Source organism: Acanthochromis polyacanthus, chromosome 16 (genome assembly GCF_021347895.1).
Source record: "Acanthochromis polyacanthus isolate Apoly-LR-REF ecotype Palm Island chromosome 16, KAUST_Apoly_ChrSc, whole genome shotgun sequence".
Classification (NCBI taxonomy): domain Eukaryota; kingdom Metazoa; phylum Chordata; class Actinopteri; family Pomacentridae; genus Acanthochromis; species Acanthochromis polyacanthus.
The window spans coordinates 12,532,059-12,556,059 of NC_067128.1; the positions used below are offsets into that span (position 1 = coordinate 12,532,059).

At 41.4% G+C, this 24,001-nt stretch overlaps 1 protein-coding gene across 1 annotated transcript in view; it reads right to left on the reverse strand.

The window, feature by feature from the left end:
* The window catches only part of LOC110953096 (rho guanine nucleotide exchange factor TIAM2), a 70,118-nt gene that overhangs the window by 26,455 nt on the left and 19,662 nt on the right, over positions 1-24,001 (reverse strand). The window contains exons 2-6 of the mRNA XM_022196937.2: positions 11,235-11,407; positions 7,884-9,089; positions 6,465-6,939; positions 4,839-5,014; positions 1,747-1,971 (exon numbers count right to left, since the gene is read on the reverse strand). Of these exons, the coding sequence (XP_022052629.2) occupies positions 1,747-1,971; positions 4,839-5,014; positions 6,465-6,939; positions 7,884-9,083 (2,076 nt within the window). The 5' untranslated portion in view covers positions 9,084-9,089; positions 11,235-11,407. The remainder of the gene's footprint in view (positions 1-1,746; positions 1,972-4,838; positions 5,015-6,464; positions 6,940-7,883; positions 9,090-11,234; positions 11,408-24,001) is intronic.

The following is a 24,001-nucleotide window of genomic DNA, read 5'->3' on the forward strand; positions in this document are numbered from 1 at the left end:
TAACAACTTTATAGAATGCCTCGTCCCTGCTGCTGCTGTCAGTTTTCTGGCGTTGACACTTTCAGCTCAGCTCAGGATTCGCATTGTTCTGACCTGACCATGTTTCTTCTTTGTAAGGAAAACAATCCAAACCCATGTGATAATATTTCACCAAATCAAGTCGTCATGCTCCGAGATTTAAATCTATTTAATAGCAGCAGCTCTAACAGCACGCAGCGGAGCCTGTGGGCTTTGAGAAATCACTATCATGTGTTTTCAGAATGTCGTGGGATTTCCAGCTACAGGATGATAATCAGAGACAGCGCGGAAAATGTTTTAAAGATGCCACCGCAACTTCTTGGTTCCTCTACGTTCTACGTGTTCAGAACGATGGTGGTCGCCATTAAAAACAGTCATCATGGAGAAAAGGTTATTTCCAGGACTGCCTACATTATCAGACTGCTTCACTGGGATGGCATCCGCTTGGAGACTCAAGACAAACATCTGCGAAATGCTGGAACAGATGGATTCAGTTTGTCAAACCATTTAAGTAAAATGGTGTTAGTTGTATTGCCATCAGCTACAATGATTGTTTTTGTTCACCCTTAAATAAAAAGAAAAGAAGCGAAAGACAAATGTATATATGTGTTAACATAGTTGAATAAGGCATCACCTCCACAAAATCTTACTTCATAGGGAAAATTCTGATCCCTGCTAATCTTGATCGGGTCATTCTTTACCTGAAAAGTTTTGACGACATTGTTCCTCTTTCCAAAATCCTTACTCTTACACGATTTCTGATATTTTTAGGTACTCATGCTCATTTCTAGCCAGTGTTCTAAAGAAGCAAACTTTTCTAACAAGTGAAATTATCTCTTTTCGTCTGCTATACTTGTATCTGATGAAGAGGAAATCCAATCTTCAAGTCTGAATATGAGACTAAATAACCTGTTAAAAGGAAAACAACTCATTTAAATGAAATCTCTTCATCTTGTTGCACGGTTTAACTTTGATTTAGGCGTCAAGTTTTTCCCTTTATGCCATCAGAAGAGACACTCACAAAAGCATTATGCAGTGTAAGTGCATTTAATATTGCAACATACAGCATGTGTGCCTTCCTGAATTATGTGAAATGCAAATACAAAGAATTTTGATCTTAAGTCTTCATTAATCTCCTGCTTTTATTTTGATTAATATATTTTGTCAATGTAAAAATGACCTGCCCTGAGTCCCAGGTGGCTTGAAATGTCTTTTGTTTTAACTGACCAACACGCAACATAATCATGTTGGATCATCTTTTTCCTTTTGCCCAATTAAAGACTTTTTAACCTAAACTGTTTGATTTTTATATTTTTTCCTGACGAATTGATTCAGCTCTTGAGTTCATACAGTGTTAGCTTGTGTGTCCCCACTGTAGAGCTGGAACTAACAACTGTTTTCATTGTTGATTATTCTGACGATTATTTCTTGATTGATTGATTACTAGGGTTGTCATTAAACAGAGAACCACCCAGATTCAAAAGTTAAGACATTTAATTTTTGTTTACCATTTATGAAAAAAATCCTGAAAGCTGGACCCATTTAAGGATTGCAAATGTCATTGATTAATCTATTATTTGGCTGAATGTTGTAGTTCTGCAGCAGGGATCATAAAACCTCTGATGCTGGCGTAAACAGTTCAGCATGTGGTGGTTTCTATTCCTGCTATTAACACCCTGAACAGCCCAGTTTAGTGCTGGTCCTGCATCAGTCCCGGTAAACACTGACCTGGCTCTCCACCGCCTTCCTGTTCTTCTGCTCCTTGATGACAGACAGCTGCAGCTCGGCCATCTTCTTCATCTTCCCGTCCATGTCGATCTTGTGCAGCAGCGAGCGGCTCTGGCAGCGCAGCAGCCGCACCGTGTCCTCCTTCCCCTGTCGCTTCGCCATCAGGGAGGCGCTGGCAGAGTGGATCGCTGTCACCCAGTTCTCCAGGTCGGTCTGGTTGGTGCCCTGGATGGGACAGATGGATGAAAAAAAAACAACTGAGTGAGTTCAGGTTCACTGAGTGTTTGACAGCTGCACGGACAAGCTCGAATAAGCTGGACTGTATTGGTTGTAGACTGGTTGTAGATATTGCTGTGGCATTTTAAGATCAAACAAATGGTAAAATTAGACAAATAGGATGTGTGAATTCAATTTAAGAGCTAACAAAGATACGATCGGAAGACCTAATGTCTCAAATGAAGCTATGAGTACACTAAATAATCCTGTGGAAACCCAATGGAAGCCTATGGAGCACATAAGGCATAAGACAGGAAGTTTATGCCCTTTCTACATCTGCACTCGTGAGTTGAAACCTAGGCCACACTAAGTTAAGTAGAAACAATGCCAACCTAGCAGAAATAAAAAAGAGGAGGTGGTCTAACTTTTCATAAGACTACATCATATACATCCTGACTGGATCTTAAGATGATGGGTTGTGGCTTCCAGAACGAAGGAGGAGTGTTCAAGAGAAGGTATACAAGACGATGTAACGCTTTGTGTAGTCAGTTAAAATCTCGAGATTTTGCTCATGTTTATTCTTACAGCCTCTGTATTGAATAAACACTATTTGATTCGACTCTGAAGACTGCTTGAACACTCTTTCTTGAAAATTTTGTGAAGACTCCAAGCTTGGATCCAGCATTGACCTTTGACTATGTGCTTAATAAAGCTGCCTGATCACCACTGGTCCTTAGCAGGCAAACTGAGTCACAACAATTTCAGAGTCAAAACAGTGTCTGAGCACTGGATTTCACTGGATTACTCGATGGTTAGCACTGTTGCCTCGCAGCTAGAAAATCCCCGAGCTTGGGCCTGGGATCTTTCTGCGTGGAGTTTGCACGTTCTCCCTGTGCATGCGTAGGTTTTCTCTGGGTTCTCCGTCTTGTGTGTGAATGTGAGTGTCTTCAGCTTAAGTCAGCTGGGATAGACTCCAGCACACCCCCACAACCCTACAGAGGATTAAGCAGTGTCTAGATAATGGATGGATGCTTTTATGCACATGCTCGATTTCCTTTTCAGGTCGAACAACTCCGAGTGGTAATGTCCAAAATTTGGGGAAATCTGGCCGTTTCTTTACTCTTGTAAAGGTAGAATGGTGATGTATCAATAAAACCAACTGAAACACACTCAGATCACTGAGCCTTCAGTTCCCGGAGAGACAAAACTAGAAAAAAAACATCTGCTGTGTGTGGAGTCACACTGTAACTCACATTAATACATGAAATTAACAGAAATGTATCAGTTCCATCATGTTTTCCACTTTCTTTCTGAGCTTTGACCGGAGCTCTTTGAATGATCTCATCTCATTGTGTCCTTTTCCTTCCACCTGCTCTGAATATTCACACCACTCTAGTGGATGGAAAGAGGCATTAATTCACATTTTCTGGAAATTTGATTAAAATTAGTTGCATTCATTTGGAAACCTGGCGGCAGACATATTCTACCGAGAGAGAAAGCTGTGAAATATGAGACTTGGGCTAAAAAACAGGGAATGTTCCTTTAAGAGGAAAACACAAGCAGCAGAAAGCAGCACTTTAAAGCATTTTTACTTTCCCCTGATGGTCTGAATTCAATTCCTGAGGCTTCAAGAATAAACATCTCATGACACTAACAGGTGTTTTTGTTTAGAAGGAAAACGTGTTAGAGGATTAGCTCGCTCTTCGTCAGGGTCATTGTCGTAAAGAAGAACATTTGTTGCAGTAATTAGCTGGCTGTTGTGACTCCCATTAGCAGCTTTCACCCTCCTCCACCCTCCTTCTTCATCTCCTTTCAGTTCCTGACAAAAGCTCCTCGACACCTCAGCCCCCTTCCTCCTCCTCAGTGAAGCTCCAGGGATCCATGGAGACGTGCTGGAGGAGGCCCGCTGTGTGATTTGTGCGTCTGTAAACACACAGTGCTGAGAGAAGTGAGAGTTACTATGGGAATAAAGAAGAGCTCTCTGAGCTCGTAAAAGTGTGAGGAGGGACATCACAGAGATAAATGCTCCCTTGTTAAATCACGGGTCGACATCGCCACTGCCACAGGAAATATGCAGCATCTAATTTTAGAGCGCTGTGACCCCTGAGCCTCTAAAATCCTGCTTTTCTGCTGCTTGTTTTGTTTGAGATCAAGGAATATCCTAAATTAGATGGGAGAATAAATCAGTTTAATTTCGGTGCAGCCTCAAAGCTGTCCGCTTCACATATTTTATATTGTCAGCCGAGAAGCGAGCAAACTCGAAGGGTTCAGTTCAGAACTGTGAATCCCCTTAGCCTCGAAAATGTGATCTTACTACTGAAACTATCTTTGGTTTTGCATTCCACCCCTCTTCCCCCTCGCTGATGGTGGTGTAAAACTGGCAGCAGATGGAGGAAATGCCCACAGCAGCACAGTCATTACCAAGCAAAACAGATGCAAAGAAAATCCTAAAATGCGTCCCGTGGCTGTGTGAATGCTTGTGGTGAGAAGCCACAGCCCCGTATAACACCACATACCATTCCTACGCACTGTTCTGGGGTTGAAATGGCAGAGCGTGATGGGAAAAGAGATGCAGCCAGCGACCGAAAGACAGACAATCGAGAGAAAACGGGCTCACATATAGAAAGAATGAAGGGAAAATTTCCCAGAAACCAATTGCAGTTGTACTCGGTAATGTTAAAAATGTCACAACACCAGAATTATTTACAGAAACAAGATGGTAACATTTATTAGTGGTGCCTTTAAGGACATTCCGACACTTGAGATTTGCCCGTTGTCTTAGAGGTTTCATCTTGTGATTGCACAGCTCAGTTCTCAGCTGTCAGAGTTGTCATAAAATAAACATGACAATAGTTGTGTGTGAGCTGCTCTCTCACCTGAAACAGGTAGACGTCTCCGTACGAGTTGCTCAGACAGAAGACGTGCTCCTTCTTGGGATGTTCGGGGACAGCCTGGACGATGCTGTCGTCGGCCAGCAGAGCGTAGCGAGGTGAAAGCTCCTGCTCGGTGCCACCATTTTTCCCATACGTCTCATAAAAGAGCAGAGTGCAACCTGAGGGGGAAAAAAAGATCGTCCATGTTCATTTATGTTTTCTTACTCACTGGGTCTTATTCAGATATGAAAGTTAAGTAATCACACAATGAATTCATTCAAGAAAAAACAGTTTAATGGGCAAAAATGGAAGCCAGTTCATGACCATCAGACTTCTGATAGCACATTTAAAACAAAACCATCAGAAATAATGCAGCAAAACCACTGACATCATCTTTTTTATTTACTCCATTTATTCTTGTTAAATCTGGTGCACGTTACCCACAAACCAGCTGGACCCTTGGGTGTAATGATCTATCCGAATTCCGAATTCAAATTGTTCTGCAACTCATGATTTCAAATGTAGACTGGAAGCTTGTTTTTGTAAAAATACTAAAATAATAAAATAATATTTGTCAGCTTTCTTGTGGTTTGTATTTTTGGAAAAGGTCGAATTAGCTTAATTACACCATTGCTGTCATTATTTCAGTTAAAATTACTGTAGCACTTGCTGATGTTTTTAATTGGGAAACTCCGGCTCATCAGGTTTATGTGCTGCACATGTAGTAAAATAACCTGCACCGAGCGTTAAGCTTGACTAGACACTTGATTTATTCTCCAGGTTGGGTTAGTTTTTTCCTGTTTTTATGTTGGGAAACGTGAATATTTGCAACATTAGCAGAGCTGAGCTGCATTAGCAATCAAACCAATGTAAGAGAATATTTTACATTAGTTAATTCTGAATCTTACACACTTAAACATGTTACACGTTTCTCAGAGCATCTGCTTTCCGTGAAGTTGTATGAAAGTGGACTGAGCTGCTTTTTCATATTTTTTGAACACAGATAAGTTCAGGGTCAGTTGAGATGCTGCTAATGCAGTTTACATGGCTTCCTATGAAGACCCTAAAGACTTCATACTACTTTTCATTTACACTTTGCCAGACTATAGAATGGTCTAGCTGCACCTAATCATTAATCAGTTACATATTGTTGTTAAAACAATCCTAGTCGTCATGGGCGAGTCTAAGCAAAAGATGCTGCTTCAGTGTTTCCTCAAAATATGACAAATGGAACTGTTTTGGTGAAACATTTGCATGTAGGATGAGGAGCACTGTGATTCAATTGGATAATCCAACAAAAACAAACAGCCAATCCAAATCCTCTGCAAAATTTGAACATTTTTAGTGTGGTAAGTTGCTGCTCTAAGGTTGCCGTTGCAGTTTGTTGCAGTGAAGACAGTGCTAATACACAAGTAGGGTGGGACAAAGGCACCTGAAATGACTGTCCGATGACAGGCTTATACCTGCATCCTATAGAGTCAAGCTAAAGCAGCAGTAACACCTGGAAACACGCCTGGAAAATCACTACAATTCCCCATGAATCAAAATCCTGTGTAAATGTAGAACATCAGACTGTAAAATGAAATCCAAGCCCTCAGCTCTGTTTGTGGTTCATGCAGAGCGACGTACCTTTCAGTGTTACCCAGTAGTGCCTCCACTTGCGGCGGGCCACCAGTTCCAGCCTCCTGTCCTTGTTGACGGTGATCAGAGCTTTGAAGGACAGCCATCCGGCCCGTCGCACCACGCCCTGCTCCTTTTCAAACAGGACATCCAGCTGCTCTCCTCCTCCGACCTCCACCTCCCCATCGGCCTCCTCCTCCCCCTCATCTTCATCCCCTTCGTCTCCGTCCCCCTCTGAAGGCTCGGTCCGGTCGGCCACGCTGCTGCAGCCCGTCTCCAGCTCCTGCATGAAGTTTTCATAGACGTTCTGCCGGTGAATGTCGCTGCTCTGGTTCAGGCTCCTGAAGGAACCACAGTGGACCGGGGGGAAGTGGTTCTGGTTCAGGGAGCACAGAGGGTTGGAAGACCACAGTGTGCTGCATCCAGTCAGACCAGAGCTCAGTCCGTTGATAAAAACATCACTGGAGTCACTGTTGTAGGGCTCCTGCAGGGAAATCAGACCAAAGCTTTCATCTGCAGTCTAATTTACTGTCAAAGCTTCAAATTTAAGGTGTAGGAATAGATGTCCTTCAAGCAGCAATCAAACATCCACGTACACTGTACTGAAAGTGTGGTTGTGATTCTTCTTGTGTCCACTAATCACCCAGAACTTTATTTCCATTATTTACTAAATTCAGACTTCGTGAAGTTTTCTGACCCTGGTTTTGTAAAGGTTTTATTTGCTGCAGCTGTTTGGCAAATTCACCTTTAAGGACTGAAATGTGTTTATGAGTTAATTTCTCTGACCACAATTCTCCATTTAATTATTGCTAACTGGGTGTGAAAACGCCCCACGCTGCACTGTCAGCACAAAAGAAACAAACTGAAACATTAAAAGGCCTCCCAATCCAGCAGCAAAGGAGAGGAAGAGAGGGACTGTTGGGCAGTGGGTAGGGGTACTTTAGTCAGCAAGAACCAAAGATGCTAATACTTTGTAATGGTATTACTATCTATTCAAGCACCCACTCCAAATGTAGATATGTAAGCCAGCTTAATATCAAACTGCTGCATTTAGTTGATCAACAGAAAACTGTACTAATATTTTAGTATTTTTATGACCAAGAATTCTAAACATTAGCTCTTGATGGCTATTCTTGTGTTTAACAATTAAACGTTTTAGGAATTTTCTCAGGGGGTAAAAGTTCTAGTGCAGTGATTTGTGTTTCCACGGCAGAATAAAAGATGTGGGAATATTCAGCACTGATGGTAAAACATGTGAACGACATTCATCCTGACAACTTTCAGCCACAAGCAGATCTATTACAATGACTACTGGTATTATATTACTGCTACAACAAATACAACATATAAATTGAAAATTAAAAATTTGTAAATTCAAACTATTTATTTACTATTAATAACTATTTTGTCCCTGCTGTCGGTTCTTACCTGGATTCTCCTTTTCTTCCTGCTCAGACTTCCGGTCCAGTCGCTCAGCCGTCTGATTCTGCTCTTCAGGAAGTCTTTTCGGTTGCTCCCAGCGGCGGTGCTCACAGGTTCGACCTTGCGACAGGGCAGCGTACAGGAGGAGTAATGATTCCTCACGCCTCTGACTGAACCCTCCTCCTCCTGGGTGACGTCCTCCAGCAGCCCCGAGGAGATGGAAGAGGAGGAGGTGGTCCTCGGCTGCTGCTGCTGCTGCATGGCGGTGTCTGGTCCGATGGGGAAGGCGGCCAGCGTGTTGTGGCTGCTGTAAACACTCGAAGGTGAGAGCAGGTTGAAGTCTCTAAGATCAGGCTGCAGAATCACAGAGTCTCCAATACCGCTGTCCTCTGTTCGCCCGGAGGAGCAAGTGTTGTAACCTGGGTTGGAAGTGAACTCGCTGGTCTCTGCGGTGGGGAACAGGAGGGTGGAGGTTAATCCAGGTGAGATGTCCTCCACCGGAGCTGAGAAGAAGGTGTTGTAGCCGCTGCCGCTGGTGGCGGTTTCCTCCGTACGGGTGGAGGAGTAGGTGGTGTATCCGCTGCTGTTATCCACATTCTGCCTGCATACAAATACGCTGTCGGTCAGCTCGCCACCGTTGCCCCACGGCGAGTCGTACCAGGAGCCGTCGGAGCTGAGCGAGCTGCCTTTGCTTGTGCGCAGGGACGGCTCTGGGCCTGCAGCGGTGCTGGTTGTGGTGGTGATGGCGGGGAGGCCGGTTAGCCCCTGCGGCTCCACAGGAACCACCCTGCTGTTGGTGAACTCCACCCTCATGCTGCCATCTTTGCTGAGCAGCACCTTAGGGCTACCACCACTCTCCAAAGACGCCCGTTCGCCACAAATCCCATTGCTCCCAGCGCCACTTCCCAGGTATCCAAACTGACTCCTGCAGCCGCCCTGCACCCGCTCTCCTCTGCTGTACCTCTGAGGAGACCCTGCTTTCAGCTTGGAGCCTCCTCTGGCTGCTTTGGTTGCGTGTTCATAATGCCAGGATGTGTACGGCGGGCCGGCGATGTGCTGGTTCCTCCCTCGGCTTCTGCAGCTCCCCTGGCTGCTCCTCCACCAGCTGCGAGCTGAAGGGACCTCCTCCCTCCTGCAGGAAAACCTGAGTGAGCAGGAAGGCTTGGCAGGAGAGGCAAAGCTGCTGTGACTGTCTGTGTTTCCCATCACCACCTGGAGAGGGATCAAGGAGGGTGAAGTCAGCAACATGAGACAGACGGACGACGTGAATAACAGCAGAAAAACTACCAGCGCCGCAGTTTGTCTGCCAGTAAACATGAAGACAGACATCAAAGATAAATTTGGCTGTTTTCTTTGGCCTATATACTGACAGTGATTCGGATTAATATTGGTGCTGAACCAATAATTTAACTGCTACCTTTTTTTTCTGTCAAAAGAAATGCAAAGCTGCTGCCACTATAACTATAGTGCTATTGCAAGTACCTCATCACTGCTGCAGGGATGATTTCTATCACTTTTGCATCATGTATTACAACAGAGACTACTGTTACAAAAATCACTACTACAAACACTACCTCCAACACCAGTGCTACCAGAACCAGATGTACCGACTAGGTGGCCTTGGGGAAAAACAAATTGACTCCCAGTTAGTCTGAAATTCCGTGTGCTGTTAATGTACACGGACAGTTCCACACATTCTTTTTCTTGATGCACCTGGACTCATTTCATTCGACATCATCTGGTGGAGACTTCCAGAATTCAGGCTTTATTTCGAACGACACACTGGACTTCTTTGTTTTTCATAAGTCCAGTCCAACCTATCAAAATTAAAGCAACAGATTGTAAAGAATTCTGTCTAGCCTAAAAGTTTCCCCTTTTGAACACCAGGGACTAACACAGATGCAGTTGTCTTTGCTGTCTCTGGTCATGCACCACTAAATTTATAATTACCTACACCTTTAGAGAGTTTTCCAACATAACTTTCTGGCCGATTCCTGCTCCTAGACTGTTTATATACATCAATATAGCCACCATGTCATCACCCATTGGTTTATGGAATTTTGAAGCATCGAGGACCCAACTATACAGTCGTGACAATGTAGCCCCTTCCTAAAACGGACCCTGCTTTGTCATCTGTTTTACTCTAAATTGAACCATAATTTAAAAAATAAACAGCATGCTGTATTGAAGGAGACTTTAAACTAGTAATCGCAACTATAAAATCACCAGTAAAATATTTACTGAGGTAGTAAATCAAGTGAAAGTGGCATAATTTTTTAAAATACAATTTGACTGCTTTTTGCAACCAGAGGAGTCTCCCCCTGCTGGCTGTTAGAAAGAATGCAGGTTTAAGGCACTTCTTCATTGAATTCCCCTTTCAGACCTGGAGGTTACATCTTTCTTTTATATACAGTCCTTTTTAAATGCGGCTGCTGACAGGTTTCAAGTTAAAATTTTGCTTCTGAAGTTAGTATAAAGCAGCTTTTTCATCAACGGCTTGTCAACAGATCCATCTACGACAACAATGCAAAAAACTTCATCACACTGAAATCATTTTCTGAGTTAGCAATCCAGTCTCAACTCCAACAAAACAAAACCAATTAATACAAACTACTGCAGCTTTAAAACCATCACTCCTGCTCCTGTCATTGTTACAGCAGTCTCATTCTTATCTCCAAAGCATTTCATTGATGCATCGTGTCCTCACTGGTTCTGAATGATTGATATATTTACTTTACTACTACTTTTCTGTTTTGTTTATTTGTATGTGTTTTTTTTATGTATAGCCTTCGCAACTTTGAAGTATCTTTTAAAAAAAATGCACCTTTACTTATATTACTGCTTTAACAAGAACTACTGTTGCTGCTGCTGATGCTACTTTTAATGTGTTCCCATTTATTTCTGCGGGACGGTTATTTTATATTTTAATCCAATCTTATCAGAATATCTTACTCAGTTTTGGAAAACCAGATTGATTTCTTTAATTCAATTAACTGAAACTGAATGCTTTGCAGTGTGTGAAAAGCAACATTACACTGACTGTTACACTTGTTAAAATGAGAAATAATTGTTAAATTACTTCAATTAATTGCATTAGACAGATTTTTAAGACACAGAAATGCATCACACACTTCATGAGAATCATCTAAATTTTACAAGCTTTTAAATGCACTTTTTCAGGGAAAAACAAAACTGCTTCATAACCTACAGTTACGACAGAGTCACTGAATCCAGAGCAATTAACAAATTAAAAATCTTTTTAGAATATTTCTGTAAATGAACAAAAGTCCATGAAAAAGGAATAAAAGTTTCTCAGTGCTGTCTGTGCGTAGGTAAAGAAAATGTGAGGAGTTTTACCGGTTTGTGTTTTGGTCTTCAGAATCAGATGAGCAGCTCCTTCATGCTTCGTCCTGCTGCCTCCTCTCTCTCTCCACTACTGAAGCTCTCTGTCGTTTCCAGCTGCTCTCTCTCTCTCTCTCTCCCTGTGTGTTTGTCTATGTCGCTCGCCCCTTCTCTTCACACCGACTCATCTGTTGGGGGAGAACAGAGGGAGGGAGGGACTTCATGAGCCTCAGCACACAGACTTTCCTTTTGTACGAGTCCCCCCTTCCCCTCCGCTGTAAAGCTCTTCCATGACGTCTCTGCTGAAGTTATTTTTTTTTCTCTTTCTGAAACCAGACCTCACTCGCTCCTCTGTTTATTTTGGTTTTCTGGAATGCTGAGCAATTTTCTCCCCATTTTCTCTCTTTCTGTTTCTTTTATGTTCTTTTCTTTTTTTTTTTGGTCAAGCATTAATCTTGGAACAGCACGCTGAGCTCATCAGACTGGAGCTATTTAAAGAAACTCAGGATTAGAGTAGATACAAAGAGAGCAAAACTCAGACTGGAGGGCTGCAAGTGATCGTCATTGTCATTATTGATTATTAGGACAGATATCTTGTCAGTTAGCAGGCGTTTAGAAAATCCCTTTAAAATGCCAGAAAATTGTCCATTACTGTTCCAAAACCTCAGAGTATTCAATTTCAAACACGTGCTTGATGATAAATTATCTGTCTGCTATCAGCTTAATGAACATTAATTCCAACTACCTGACGAACAAAAAAGCCATCTGGACTTAGTCAAGGATTAAAGTGAAACCAGAAACAGACAAATCCGAAACCAATTGACTCTGATAATTGCTCACATGGACTTTTTGACTTTATTAAGGTCAAAATAGTCACAGGTTCATCAACCCTTGACACCAGGGGTAACTTGAGTCAAAACATGAGCCATAAACACCACTGCAAGATGGATAGATTAAACAGTTCTGAGACAAATCAGACAAATTTGTCAAGAAAGACAAATAACGAAAACCAGATGTACAGAATCACCAAACAGATTTGATAAAAATCTCTTCAAAAGTTTGGTGATTTAGCTGCAAAAAAGTGGTTTGAAAGCATTTTCTCCACAGGTTATACAGTTTTGCATCATTGTACTTGAGTTGTTGCGACTTGATGTTTCCCGATGTGGCCGCTGCATGGCAAATTTTTTGGTTTTTTGTGCTTTTTCTTGTGTTTGGAATTATAGAATTCTTCCATTGATTTTTATTCAGGAATCTTTAAGAAGCGACTGTGTCTCCTATTACGTTTCTCGTTCCTCTGGTCGATTTCCAACCCAGTGTACATGAGAAAACACCTACAGGACTGAGACGAGTCCAAGACAAACATCTACAAGTCAAAATACTGTGACACTGAGACACCCAGGAGACCAAGACAAGTCAAACCCAAAGCTCTCACAAGACATCTTCAAAACACAACAATCCATAACACTAAGAAACATTTGAGTGAAAGATACATGAGAGAAATCTGACTACAGAAGACTGCAATTCCACGGACAGTTGACTCTGAGAATCTGGTTGGATTCACGTAGTCGTTGACTTACTCTTCAGTCAGATAGTCCCTGCTTTAATGCTTCTCTCTGGTCAATGAATTAATCCCTAAAAAGCTGTCTCTGTGTATCAAAATTATATATTTAGACGTTTTTTCTGCTTTCTTGCTTAGATGTAACTCTACACAACTTGATTTTCATTGGAAGAGTTTCAAATCCCAGATGAGCCCCCAAATAATGTTGTGAAAACACTGCCATGATTTACTTTACCTTAAATTATAAGACAAAGACGTAGCTGAGTTCTTGGTAAATTTAAAATAGCATGCGATATGGTCAAGATTCTCTGTTGCAATGGGGGTAAGAGGCAGCAACCCTCTTTCTCCAAGAGAAAAACGAGACGGACAACTTAGTTAAAACGTGACAGGTACTCTTTTCCCATGGACTCATTGTAACTTTAAACCTGATGTTATAGTTTTATTTACCATTTAAAAACTCATTTAAAAAGTCTACATTCTTTTAGTAAAACAGCCTCTAAGGGATGAGATTCTCAGAGGGACTTATGCACATTCCAAAAATTTATCAAGGAGCCCCTTCGGACTGAAACTCCTTCAAACAGAAGACACTTGAGAAGACCTGAGATCTCGAACGAAGAAACAATTGATCACCAAGAGATAAATAACATATAAACAGCATATAAATAAAAAAAACAACTGAAGAGGTCTTTAAAGCGTAATCTTGTTAATTTTAAACTGTTTACTTAATGTTCATCTAGTTGGCTGATTTTCAACATTTGACAACTTTGACTGTTGTATATATACATATTACCAGAACAATCTGTTAGCAGACCTTTTATGGCCTAAACTCTCTCTTCCTGTACTGTTTGTTCTAAATTCCACTCCAGCTGCACTTAAAAACATCAAATAACACTGAAAATATTTCAACAATCACGATCAGACGTCTTCTGCAGAATGATAAAGAGCTCCAGGCTCTCATTTCCTGAGCGAGCCGGGGGAGCGGTCAGAGGTCACGGTGGACTTGAGGTTCAGTGTGTACTAACAGCCAGCTCGGGCAGGCCGACACCCATCCTGTCCCAGAGTCCGAGTTGAGGAGGAAAGAGCGGGGAGGAGAGGGAAGAGCCGACAGCAGCACAATGCACTGCTGACCCCCAAATGCATCGCTGCCCTTTGACCTCTTTCATTGAAACAAGATGGGAAGTGCTGAAGAGGAACCCCGACAGCTGGAACGCCCCGACAGACGAGGAGGGAAGAGAAGGAGATTTAATTGGAGAAAGAGATCGTAGATTGTCCTGTTGGTCGACTTATAAAGTTATTTACCCCGAGGCTGCAGTTCTCACACAAGCTTTTAATATTTAGCTCGAAATGACAGAACAGTCGATTTGTTGTCATCTGGCAAAACAATTCAAGACTGTTTTCTGATCTTCCACCTCTGAACTTAAGGTTGGATGAAGTTCAGTCAACTTAAACCACATACTGAAGGTTAGAGATAATGATACGAACACCTCCATTTATGCAGAGCAGTAGAAAAAGCACCAACATGAGCGTCACAACTGTTGAGTACACAACAAAGAACCAAATCTTTCTGACCAATTAAGGATGAAGTGAATAAAACTGTTGAAAAAACAGCGAATTTCAAGGTCGGAATGTATCAGATTTGAAAGAAACAGTCAGTTTTCCTGGTCAGCATAGTCGATCTGGGACAAATGGGCAGGTGTAATGAAAGACGATACATGAAACTTTTATATTGTCGATAAATGGAGCATCTCTTCAAGCTTTTGGTGTTTAAACAGTCAGAAACATTGACAAGAAAGAACAGACAATGCAGACCATGAACCAGACACAACTCCAATTTCGAGGACCTAAAGGATCTGCTGCTAAAGTCTTGATGCCCGATACCTTTGGAGGTCTGTAGAGGCCATGACCTGGAGATTCAGAGCTGTTTTGGTGACATTTTCCCAACACTCCTGATCAAATATGTGGATTTGCTGGTTTTTTTTCCCTCATGTTTGACAGTAAATGAAACATATTTGGGTGGTTTATCAGGCAAAACAAGCAATTTAAAAGAGAAGTTCACATTTTTATGACATAAAGTATGCGTCTGTGTGAACACTGAAACAGTTTTGCTTTAATTGGTCCCCATTTCTATCGTAAATGAGACAAATAGTTCCTAATGCTCATTAGATTGAGTGATGCTGTATGAACTCTTAAAGCTTTGTTCTGCACAAAAAAGAACAGCATCCTACTGGCATTTTCCGCTGATTTCCTGTCATCTGTTTTGCGTTGAGTCTTTCATTGATCTGTCTCGGTTTGTTTTGTTTGTGTTGTTAGCTGAATCATAGTTGTGCTGCATTGTTTGTTTGGTGGGTTTGCATTGCACTGACTATCTGGTTGTGATATTTTTATTCTAAATTTAGCTTGAAGTTTTAAGAGTTGGGCAGGAACAAGAGAATCAACAGGGACTTATTTACAGCCATTTTCTGTGGATCATCGAAGCCTGTATCTGTCAAATAAATGAATAAATGAGACTAATGTGAGGCTTCTCTAGTTTGCACTGGAGGATGTCTATTAAATGTTCTTTACAAAATGTCATAATCCTCCTCTGCAGTGCAGTGGAGCAGCAACAATAATGAATCTGGTTAAGACACACTTGAAAGCATGTAAACCTGTTTATTAAATACATAACTTAGAGCCCCAGGAAGCTTGATTTTTACTGCCTTTCAACACTTTATAGACCAAACAAACAGCATTTAATTAAGATCGGTTAGTTGCATAACCCTTTCTTTTAGAAAGGCAATAATATGAGTCGTTAAAAGAATGTATTTCTTGGTGAGGACATTTAGGAGCACTCTTTATTGCATGGGCCACATTGCATAAGATATTTTTTATAGGAGGTTTTATAGAAACTTAAATAAAGATACTCATAATTTAATAAAAAGTATTGAAGATGTGGGTCTACTGTGTCTAATATAGTGAAATATGACTAAATCCAACCCTGATCTGAGGTTACCATGACAGACTTCACAGCATCAGTAAAGGTTGAACTGTGCGTAACACAACGCTGACTCCCACCCTCCCCTCCATCCTCCCCCACTAAAGCCTGGTGCTGTTTTGTGTCTTGCAGCTCAGACGATCAGCTCTGAAAGGAGAAAGTCTGCCCTGCACTTTTGTCTGTTCGTCCTATCGGCCATCTGCCGGCTCGCAGGACACCCCGCCACGGGCGACCCCTCACATTCTTTCCAAACAAAGGCCCTCCTCACCCTCCTCACCCGCTCTCTCGGGCAGGCGTGAGGCCAGAATATTGAAGGAATTCATCAGATTCAAAGTGAAAAGAATCTGATTAATGTGCAGATTGAACTCTGCTGAGTTTGTATGGAGGAATGCCACCTGTTCCTTAAGTGGATGTCAAACTGGATGGTTCTATGTGATGGTCACGAGGAGACTCACTGACTTCCAATCCAACTGCAAACGTCCTAGTCTACTATGTTTATATGTTTAACGTAGTCAAAGTGACATGCTTGGTCTGATTTAGTTAAATCTTTGGAGAGATGATTGTTCTCTCTGTGTTTCAGAGTTCATAAACATAACTGAAACTCTGATGGGGCGCTGCAATGGTAAACAATGACAAATATCAGCACAGAATCAGTATTTAATGTGAAAATCCAACAATGAAGACTGAAATGTTTGTGTCCAACATTACTGACATACAAAGCATTATGCATGATACTTAAGAATTCATAATAATAATAACAATAATAATAATGATAACAAAACAGTTCATTTTCACTTAATTTCCCAGTGTACTGTGGCAAAAATAACTAAAAATCTAAACCATTTCAGTTTTTAAAGAGTCTACACTAATGCATTAGTGCTCATCTAGTGATATAATTTATGCTAGTGTCAGTAACAGGGGATTTTTTTTTTGCTACAAGTAACTTTACTCTAAAACTTTATACATTTTCCTGATAATATTGCATATTTAGTTGGGTAGTATTTTAAATGCAGGACATGTACTTGTAATAGAGTATTTTACAACACAGTATTGGAATTTTTACTCAAGTAAAGATATTAAATACTTCCTCCACCACTGTATCACAAACTGTAGGGTAGAGGAACAATCCAGCAGTCAACAGATCAAATTACTAAAATGTGACTAAACACACGGTTCTGCCAAAAGACGGAAACTAAAACTAACACTGCCATCCTGGACAGAATATTTTAGTGTCAAAACGGTGAATACTCAACCATCAATCAGCCTCAGTATCCAGAAGAAGAACACTGGCTCTTAACACAAGATCTTTAGCTTTGATGTCGCAAATACAGTCACATAAAAGTTGCCTGGAACTACAGCAAATGTACACGATAAAGCACAAAATGATAGCTGGAAACGATTTGGAGCTCAGGTGTATCTCTGTTTGGGGAGCTCAAAATATTTAGAAACATCTGAAGTCTTGGTGAATTTGAGGTGAATTAAACAGAAGCGACTGAAGTTAAATGCTGCGAGTGTAAAGACGTCATTTAAAGAAAAATTCAGAGTCAATGTGTGGAGTCTAAGTGACCTGCCAAGCTGTTGAGTCTGCTTTCCTGAACTGTTCTGCATTTTATAAGACCACTTAAGAAATCCCACAAAAATCACTTGTTAGGCTGTTTTTTTTCCTTCTCTCGGTGTAGTGAAGCTTTTGTCTTGAGGCCGAACAGACGCAGGAAGCCGGAACTCCAGATCAGCTGTAAATGGCAGGAAATTGAGACACCTCCTGCAGCAGCAGATACACAAATACACCACCCACCCCCAGATTTCATACTTCAAATGTTCATCTTTAGCTTTCTTAGACTTTTATATATATATATATATATATATATATATATACAGGCTTGATTACATCCACTTTGATTTTCAATCCGTGGTGCAGAGAGACAAGGGCTGCAACTAATTATTTTCACTGCTGATAATCGCCCCACTTTATCAGCTAATTATTGGTTGTTTTGTCTTGTTTCAGGCCTTCAGCAACAAACAGGGACTCTTTTAAAGATCAGCTTCTGGGATTGTGTGTTAATGAACTTGCTCTGACAGGAGTAACTGGGAAAATGTAGCTCCACGAATCAAACTGGCATTGAAGAAGCAATGTGCACCCTGTGGAATAAAAATCCGCAGTCTAATGCTAAAACTGGAGCTCAGAATTTAAACTTCAACTAAAAGAAATGGCAGTCACATTTGAGTGCCATCTTACATGCAGTTTATTTTCCATACATGTTCTCGTTGAATGAGAAATCTGCTGCAACTGACAAAGTACACTTTATTTTTTCAAGGAAAACGATGAAGCTCCAAGCTGTATTCGGTCCAAAGGGGGGGGATTCTGTTTACAATCACATGAGCAAAAAAGCAGCAAATCAAAGTGGATATTTTATAGTTTTGCTTTAAAAACAAGCAAAACAGCTGGTGATTAGTTCTTTGGTGTTCAATAAAAAGATTAACGAACTGTTTTAGTTCTAAAAGAGATTCTCAATCAGCTGGAGTGCCTCTTCGCGGGGCACTCTGCCAGTCACAGTCAGTGTTTTTCTCCGATTTTCCATCATGGTCTTTTTGTCAAATAACTGCCGACAGTCCAGGAGGAAGTGTGCTTTGCCATTGCGGTCTGCCAGAATGTTTCTCCACTTCCAAACTCTACACTGACAGCTCCAGACTACGTACGGAGACAAAAATGTTGTTAATTGTGGTGCGATATAATATGTGTAACACCGCCCTAACTGCAGTTTCCACAGAGCTGAGCTGTAGCTGCTAACACACCCTCAGGTCAGCGGGTGCGTCGAATGAAACACGGTGCATCACTTCCAAATATTAGATCACATAAATGACCAAATGGCCAAATCGAGTGCTGCTATGGTTCCCCAGAGGCTGAGTTGACACGACAGCAACAATCTGAGAAAAAGTGTTCTGAGGATGGCGCAAGAACGAAAGCCAAAAAGTCATGAAAATTGAAAGAAATTACCCTTGAGAAAAGCTAGTCAGGTAAGTTCCTGATTCATAATCGCACCCTTGAATCCAGAAATGTCTTCCAAACACAATCAGAGCACAAAATCAGACTGCTTCACTCAGTAAGTAGATAAAAATAAGCCACAAGTGTAGAAATTACACACTGGATTTGAGGGAAAATCAAATCGTTCTATAACCAGTATTGGAAGTTTATCTTGCAAATGCCAGTCCTTTCATAAAGTTACATTCCTACATGACTAAATAGCTTTCTCAATTACTCTTAAGTGCAATGTAATCACTGGCTGAATTATATTTAGAGGCAAAGTTCTGTTTGAACTTAATGAAGCGTCACATTTATGAAGTGCAGTCAGCAAGAGGAGGTTGGGGTGGAGGGCGGGTGCAAAAAATGCAAGACTTTGAGAGCAAAGACCAGGCTCACATTCAGACTCCTATCTGTCTGAATAAGGTTCTAGAAAGATTTGGTTCAGTGTAGATAAACACTTTGTGCCTCGAGCCACTGTGGACTTAATCTCTATAAAACCAGACCATCGTCTATGCGGAACCTGAACTGACGTCTGAACAAAACCAGAAAACAGATAAGAGGAGGTTCTACTGCAAAAATGGACACTTTAGCAGAACAAATTACTTGACTGTGAACTTTTTTATGCTCAGTATTGATGTATTTGCAATTTCTAAAATGGTTATTTAATTACAGTTCTTGATCATATCGATAATCAACAGAATCCAGTCAGAAGTAGATTTAATTCAACATGCACTCATTGCTGCAGTTTAGTTGGAGGAGAAAAGCTTGTTCCCAAAGTAGTTTTTTTTATGTTACTTGAAATATCCAGTTAGCTCTTTTGCACTTTCCCCAAAATGGTTTTCAGGGCAAGCGAAAAGTGTGTTTGTTTGAATTCTTGCTCTTCAATATCTTGTTCTACAAACGTCATTTGCAGACTAAGCATTCCTTGGTGCACTCAACCAGTGTTCCCTCTTGCACTTTTCTGTGGGGCTATTTGTGCCGCACAAAGGGGGGAGGGGCAGCCATGTTGTGTTTTTGCAGGGAGACGCCAAGGAGTGAAACAAGCCCTCCACCTCCCCATGGGAAAGCACAAAGACGGAGTCCGATAAGGAGGAAGGGGCCGCTGGCTGCAAGCCCCTTTCTCCTCATCAGGGGAAGTGTGCCTGGCTCGAAGGAGGGGGTCGGGTTGGGTGGGGGTGGGGTGGGGGGGTGGGGGGGGTCTGTTTCCTGTCCCAGCTGACTGGGGTCCTTGTCCTGGCACTGTGGGCAGACGGGTGGAGCCCTCGGACTCAGGTGGGGCCAAGTGTTGGGTTCGGTGTGGCCACTGCAGCTGCTTCCTCCTCTGGTGAGCCTCAAACATCCAGGAGAACACTGCAGAACATTTACAGATGCTTCGCTTCTGATTCGGACGGTGGTCTTAAGGATCTGTCACACCAGCCCTTAGAACAGCCACGTTTCAGTCTGAAATCGACTGTCATGAATCAGCATGGAGGTGGTGGCATGATCACCTAAATTAATGTGCCAATTCCCATGAATGATGTCATGTTCCAACATCTGTTTGAGAAAAGACTTCGTGGCGACAGAAAACTTTCGAAAACGCTTGTCTTGAGATCCTATTATTCCAAGGAGAAGATATTTCCAATAATTACGCCTTTTCTCTTTGGTTGCAGTGAAACCTTAACTAAGTAAAATGTTAAACTACATTGCATGGTGCAAACCTTTTTCCCCAACAGCATTTATTCTTGGGGACACTCGATGACCTTGCTTAAACTCAAAAATATTTTTCTCCCAAGGTTGGAAAACATGTCACAGAAGATTTCAGAAACTCCTAGAAGTCAAATGCACCTAAAAAACTCACAGAAAACATTTTTTCTGGTCGTCAAATATAATAGTAGGAGTCAGTATCATTACATAATAATAGGAGTCTCACCTCTTTTAAATCGAATTCCCAGAAAAATATTATCTTACATTGTGGTTAACAGGGTAATCAATTACAAATTATCAAAATCTTTCATTTTTCAAACAAAAACATTAAATATTTCCTAGTTCCAGCTGTTTTCATGTGAGGATTTGCTACTTTTCTATGCATTATGACAGTGAACTGGCTGCTTATTTCAGTCAGCTTTCTCCTCCCTTTCACAATTTGCTTGTCACGATTTTGAAATCTACTTTACTAGGCAGCAACGTACCACAATGAATGTTTAAAATCTTGTCAAGGATTTGGATTGTGCAGTTATTGTTGGGTTAGTTTTGTTTTTTTCTTTTGTTTTTTTGGTGGATCATCCATTTCGTTGACAATGCTTGTTTCCCTGCATGCACATGTTCGACCCTTCACTAAATTCAGGGTAGAACGAAGCTGCAGTCTTCACTCAGTTCCACCCAAACAATTGTAACTGGTTTAAAAAAAAAATACATACAAGCCAAAACGTTTTTTCCTCCTATAGCAGAATGATATTGCAAGATAGCCAGAAGGTCTGATTAGACAGCACAAGTTGCAGCTTTTACCCATTTTGATTTATTGTTAGTGAAGTGAATATTTTTGGGTGTTGGACAGTGTGCAAATTTTTGTTATGAAAAACTATTTTTTGGGATTGTTTTGTCAGAGCGTTACCAAAACACACATTGCTACCCGTCATATCCACCCCCATCATGTCTCCCAGCTGCTGTGACGGATTGATCGTCTCTGTCTAACCGACGGTTAATTGAATGAAGTGTTTGTTGGTGTCGGGGAGGCTGACAGACTCGGGCGATGCTGCAGAGCTAAACAGACACTAATCAGATTTGATCCTACATCAAATGTCGTTTGGTTTAAGCAGCACGAGGTTATCTGCAGGTCCTGAGTAAACTGTCAATAAATCAGTTAGTCCACAGTCTGTCAGACCTCACATCCCCCGTCTTCTGTTCGCAGCAAGGCATTTCAACATTTAGCCTCCTGGATTGCAGTCATGTTGTTCACTCAGCATTTGTGGGTGAAACATGATGGTTTCAGCCTTATTGCTGTCCATATCATTGTTTGTGTCGAATGTGTTTTTCCCCATGTTACATAGCAGAGCGGACCAGAATGTTCCTTGACAATAAGAGATAGCTGGAGGCTAGACTCAAAGGTAAAATGTTCATCAAAACAAAGAAAGACGAGATGCGTAAAGCTGATTTTTCAGATAGATGAGGGTCATAGGACTTTTATTTTATTTTTTAAAAAACAATATAAACAAGAAAATAAAAGTCTCTCCTAACCACGTCTGAATTACACGCAGGATGTTAGTTAAATCTTTGTTTCTGTCGCCATTTGATGTTTCTTCAAAAACCTTCCCATCAGAAATGAGAGTTTGATCTGATAAATGTTCGCCTGTATAAAATATCATTTCTCAGTCAACAGAGTGCACATCTTTTTCAGTGAATGATCTAAGACATCAACACTGTAACAACAGCAGAAGCTGCCAGATGAAGGTGAATGACAGGAAAAGGACGCAGACTTCCTTCCTCTCATATAGAACAAAGATATGCTGTTTCTGTCAACAAATAAAAACATTCCCAAAGACTGGTTGAGCACAAAACCTCTGGAAAGCTAAAATAAAATATTGCTCCTTAATCTCTGAGGAATAATTTAGATTTTGTAGTAGGATTTTCTTTTAGATCTTGTCTCAAACAGCTGAACTGAGCCACATTTTGGCAACTTGAGGCTTTCAGATCATATTATGGAGACTCCCTGGAGCCCCTGAGGGACATGTGGAGGCCCTAGGTCTTCAGTTTAGTCTAAATGATCTGCACCATAACAACATTTGTCACCGCAGCAAGCATCACTGGACTCTGAAAGCCACGAATCCAGCCAGACAACTGTGAGCGTCTCAATGGCTGTGTGGTGAAGTGTGTGAGGATGTGTGTGTGCTGTCCTTTGTGCTTCAGAGAGTGAACACAGAAAGAGAAAGACAGAGAGAGTGGACAAAGCAGAGGCGAGTGCCTGCCGTCAGTCCTTTCATTCAGCCTCCAGATGCTGCTTTGGGGACCCCTGCCCCCCGAAACATCCATCAAAATACAAGATTCACTGTCAGAGAGAAGAAGAGTTGTGCTAAAAGTGAGGAAGGATCAGTAGCAGTGTGTTTACCTACACGGAAGGAGGCAGGATGCATACAGATAATTTACATAATGTCAAGCAAAGTGAAAAAAAAGACCAAGCAAACAACCTTCGCCGTGAAAATAGCCTCAGTTCTCATAGACCTGCACAGTGTTTGAGGTATCTTGAAGTCTGTCTCAGGGTCTTCAGTCTCTTTAGGTAACAAGCATGGACCAGATAATGATGAGATCGGGGCTCTGTGGGGTTCAGACCATCTGCTGCAGGACTCTTTGTGGGTGAAAATAATTTTTCATGATTCTGACTGGATGTTTAGGCTCATTGTCCTGCTGCAAGATGTATGTAAGATGATCAGACACCTCATTCATAACACTGACATCATGGACACAAATCTTAACACTGGAAAAAGAAACTTGAACTCAATACTGTCTATATCGGGACACAGTCTTCTGTGCAACTGGTCAGAGACTTTGTCCAATTATGCACTAACCTAGTCTCACTTACCCAGACCATTCTGCATAACATAATGGTCTGACTGCACTTCAATATGATTCTCCTACAAGTTGCAAAAATCTGGTAAGTTTGGAAACTTCAAAAGAGTGATGGGTGAATTGTTAGCTACAAAGTTGTTGATGTTTTCTGTAGTGAAGTGGATTTTGAAAAGGTTGCATGTACATAGCAGTGGGAGAGGAAAAAAACTGTATGAATTGTGCAGCTAATGACGGACTTATACCCACAGTCTACATATGGTGAGTCAGACTGGTGCTAAGCTAATGGTGCAAACTGACCCTCCAACATTCACCAAAACCTTAACCATGCCTGAAGAACACTTTACTTTTCATCGCTAATACCATGCCGTGTTTGTTCCAATATTACAGAAAGAAAGAATTTCATAAGAGTTTTGTGCAACCATAAAAACTGTCAGTCTGGGGAAGATAGGGTTGGGAGAATTCCTCATGTTCTTAACAATTTGTTGGGGAGTTTATCCTCACGACAACATTTGCAGTAACTCACTTTCACAGATGGATGATCCTATGACACTGGCACACCAATATTTCTTTCATCCTCTGTCACACAGACAGATATGTGTTCAGAATTTTCAAAGTGAATGGAGAAATTCTTTAGTTTACTGGTCATTGTAACTCTGGCAAAACCAAGGCCAGTCAGATGCCTCCCTGCAGGT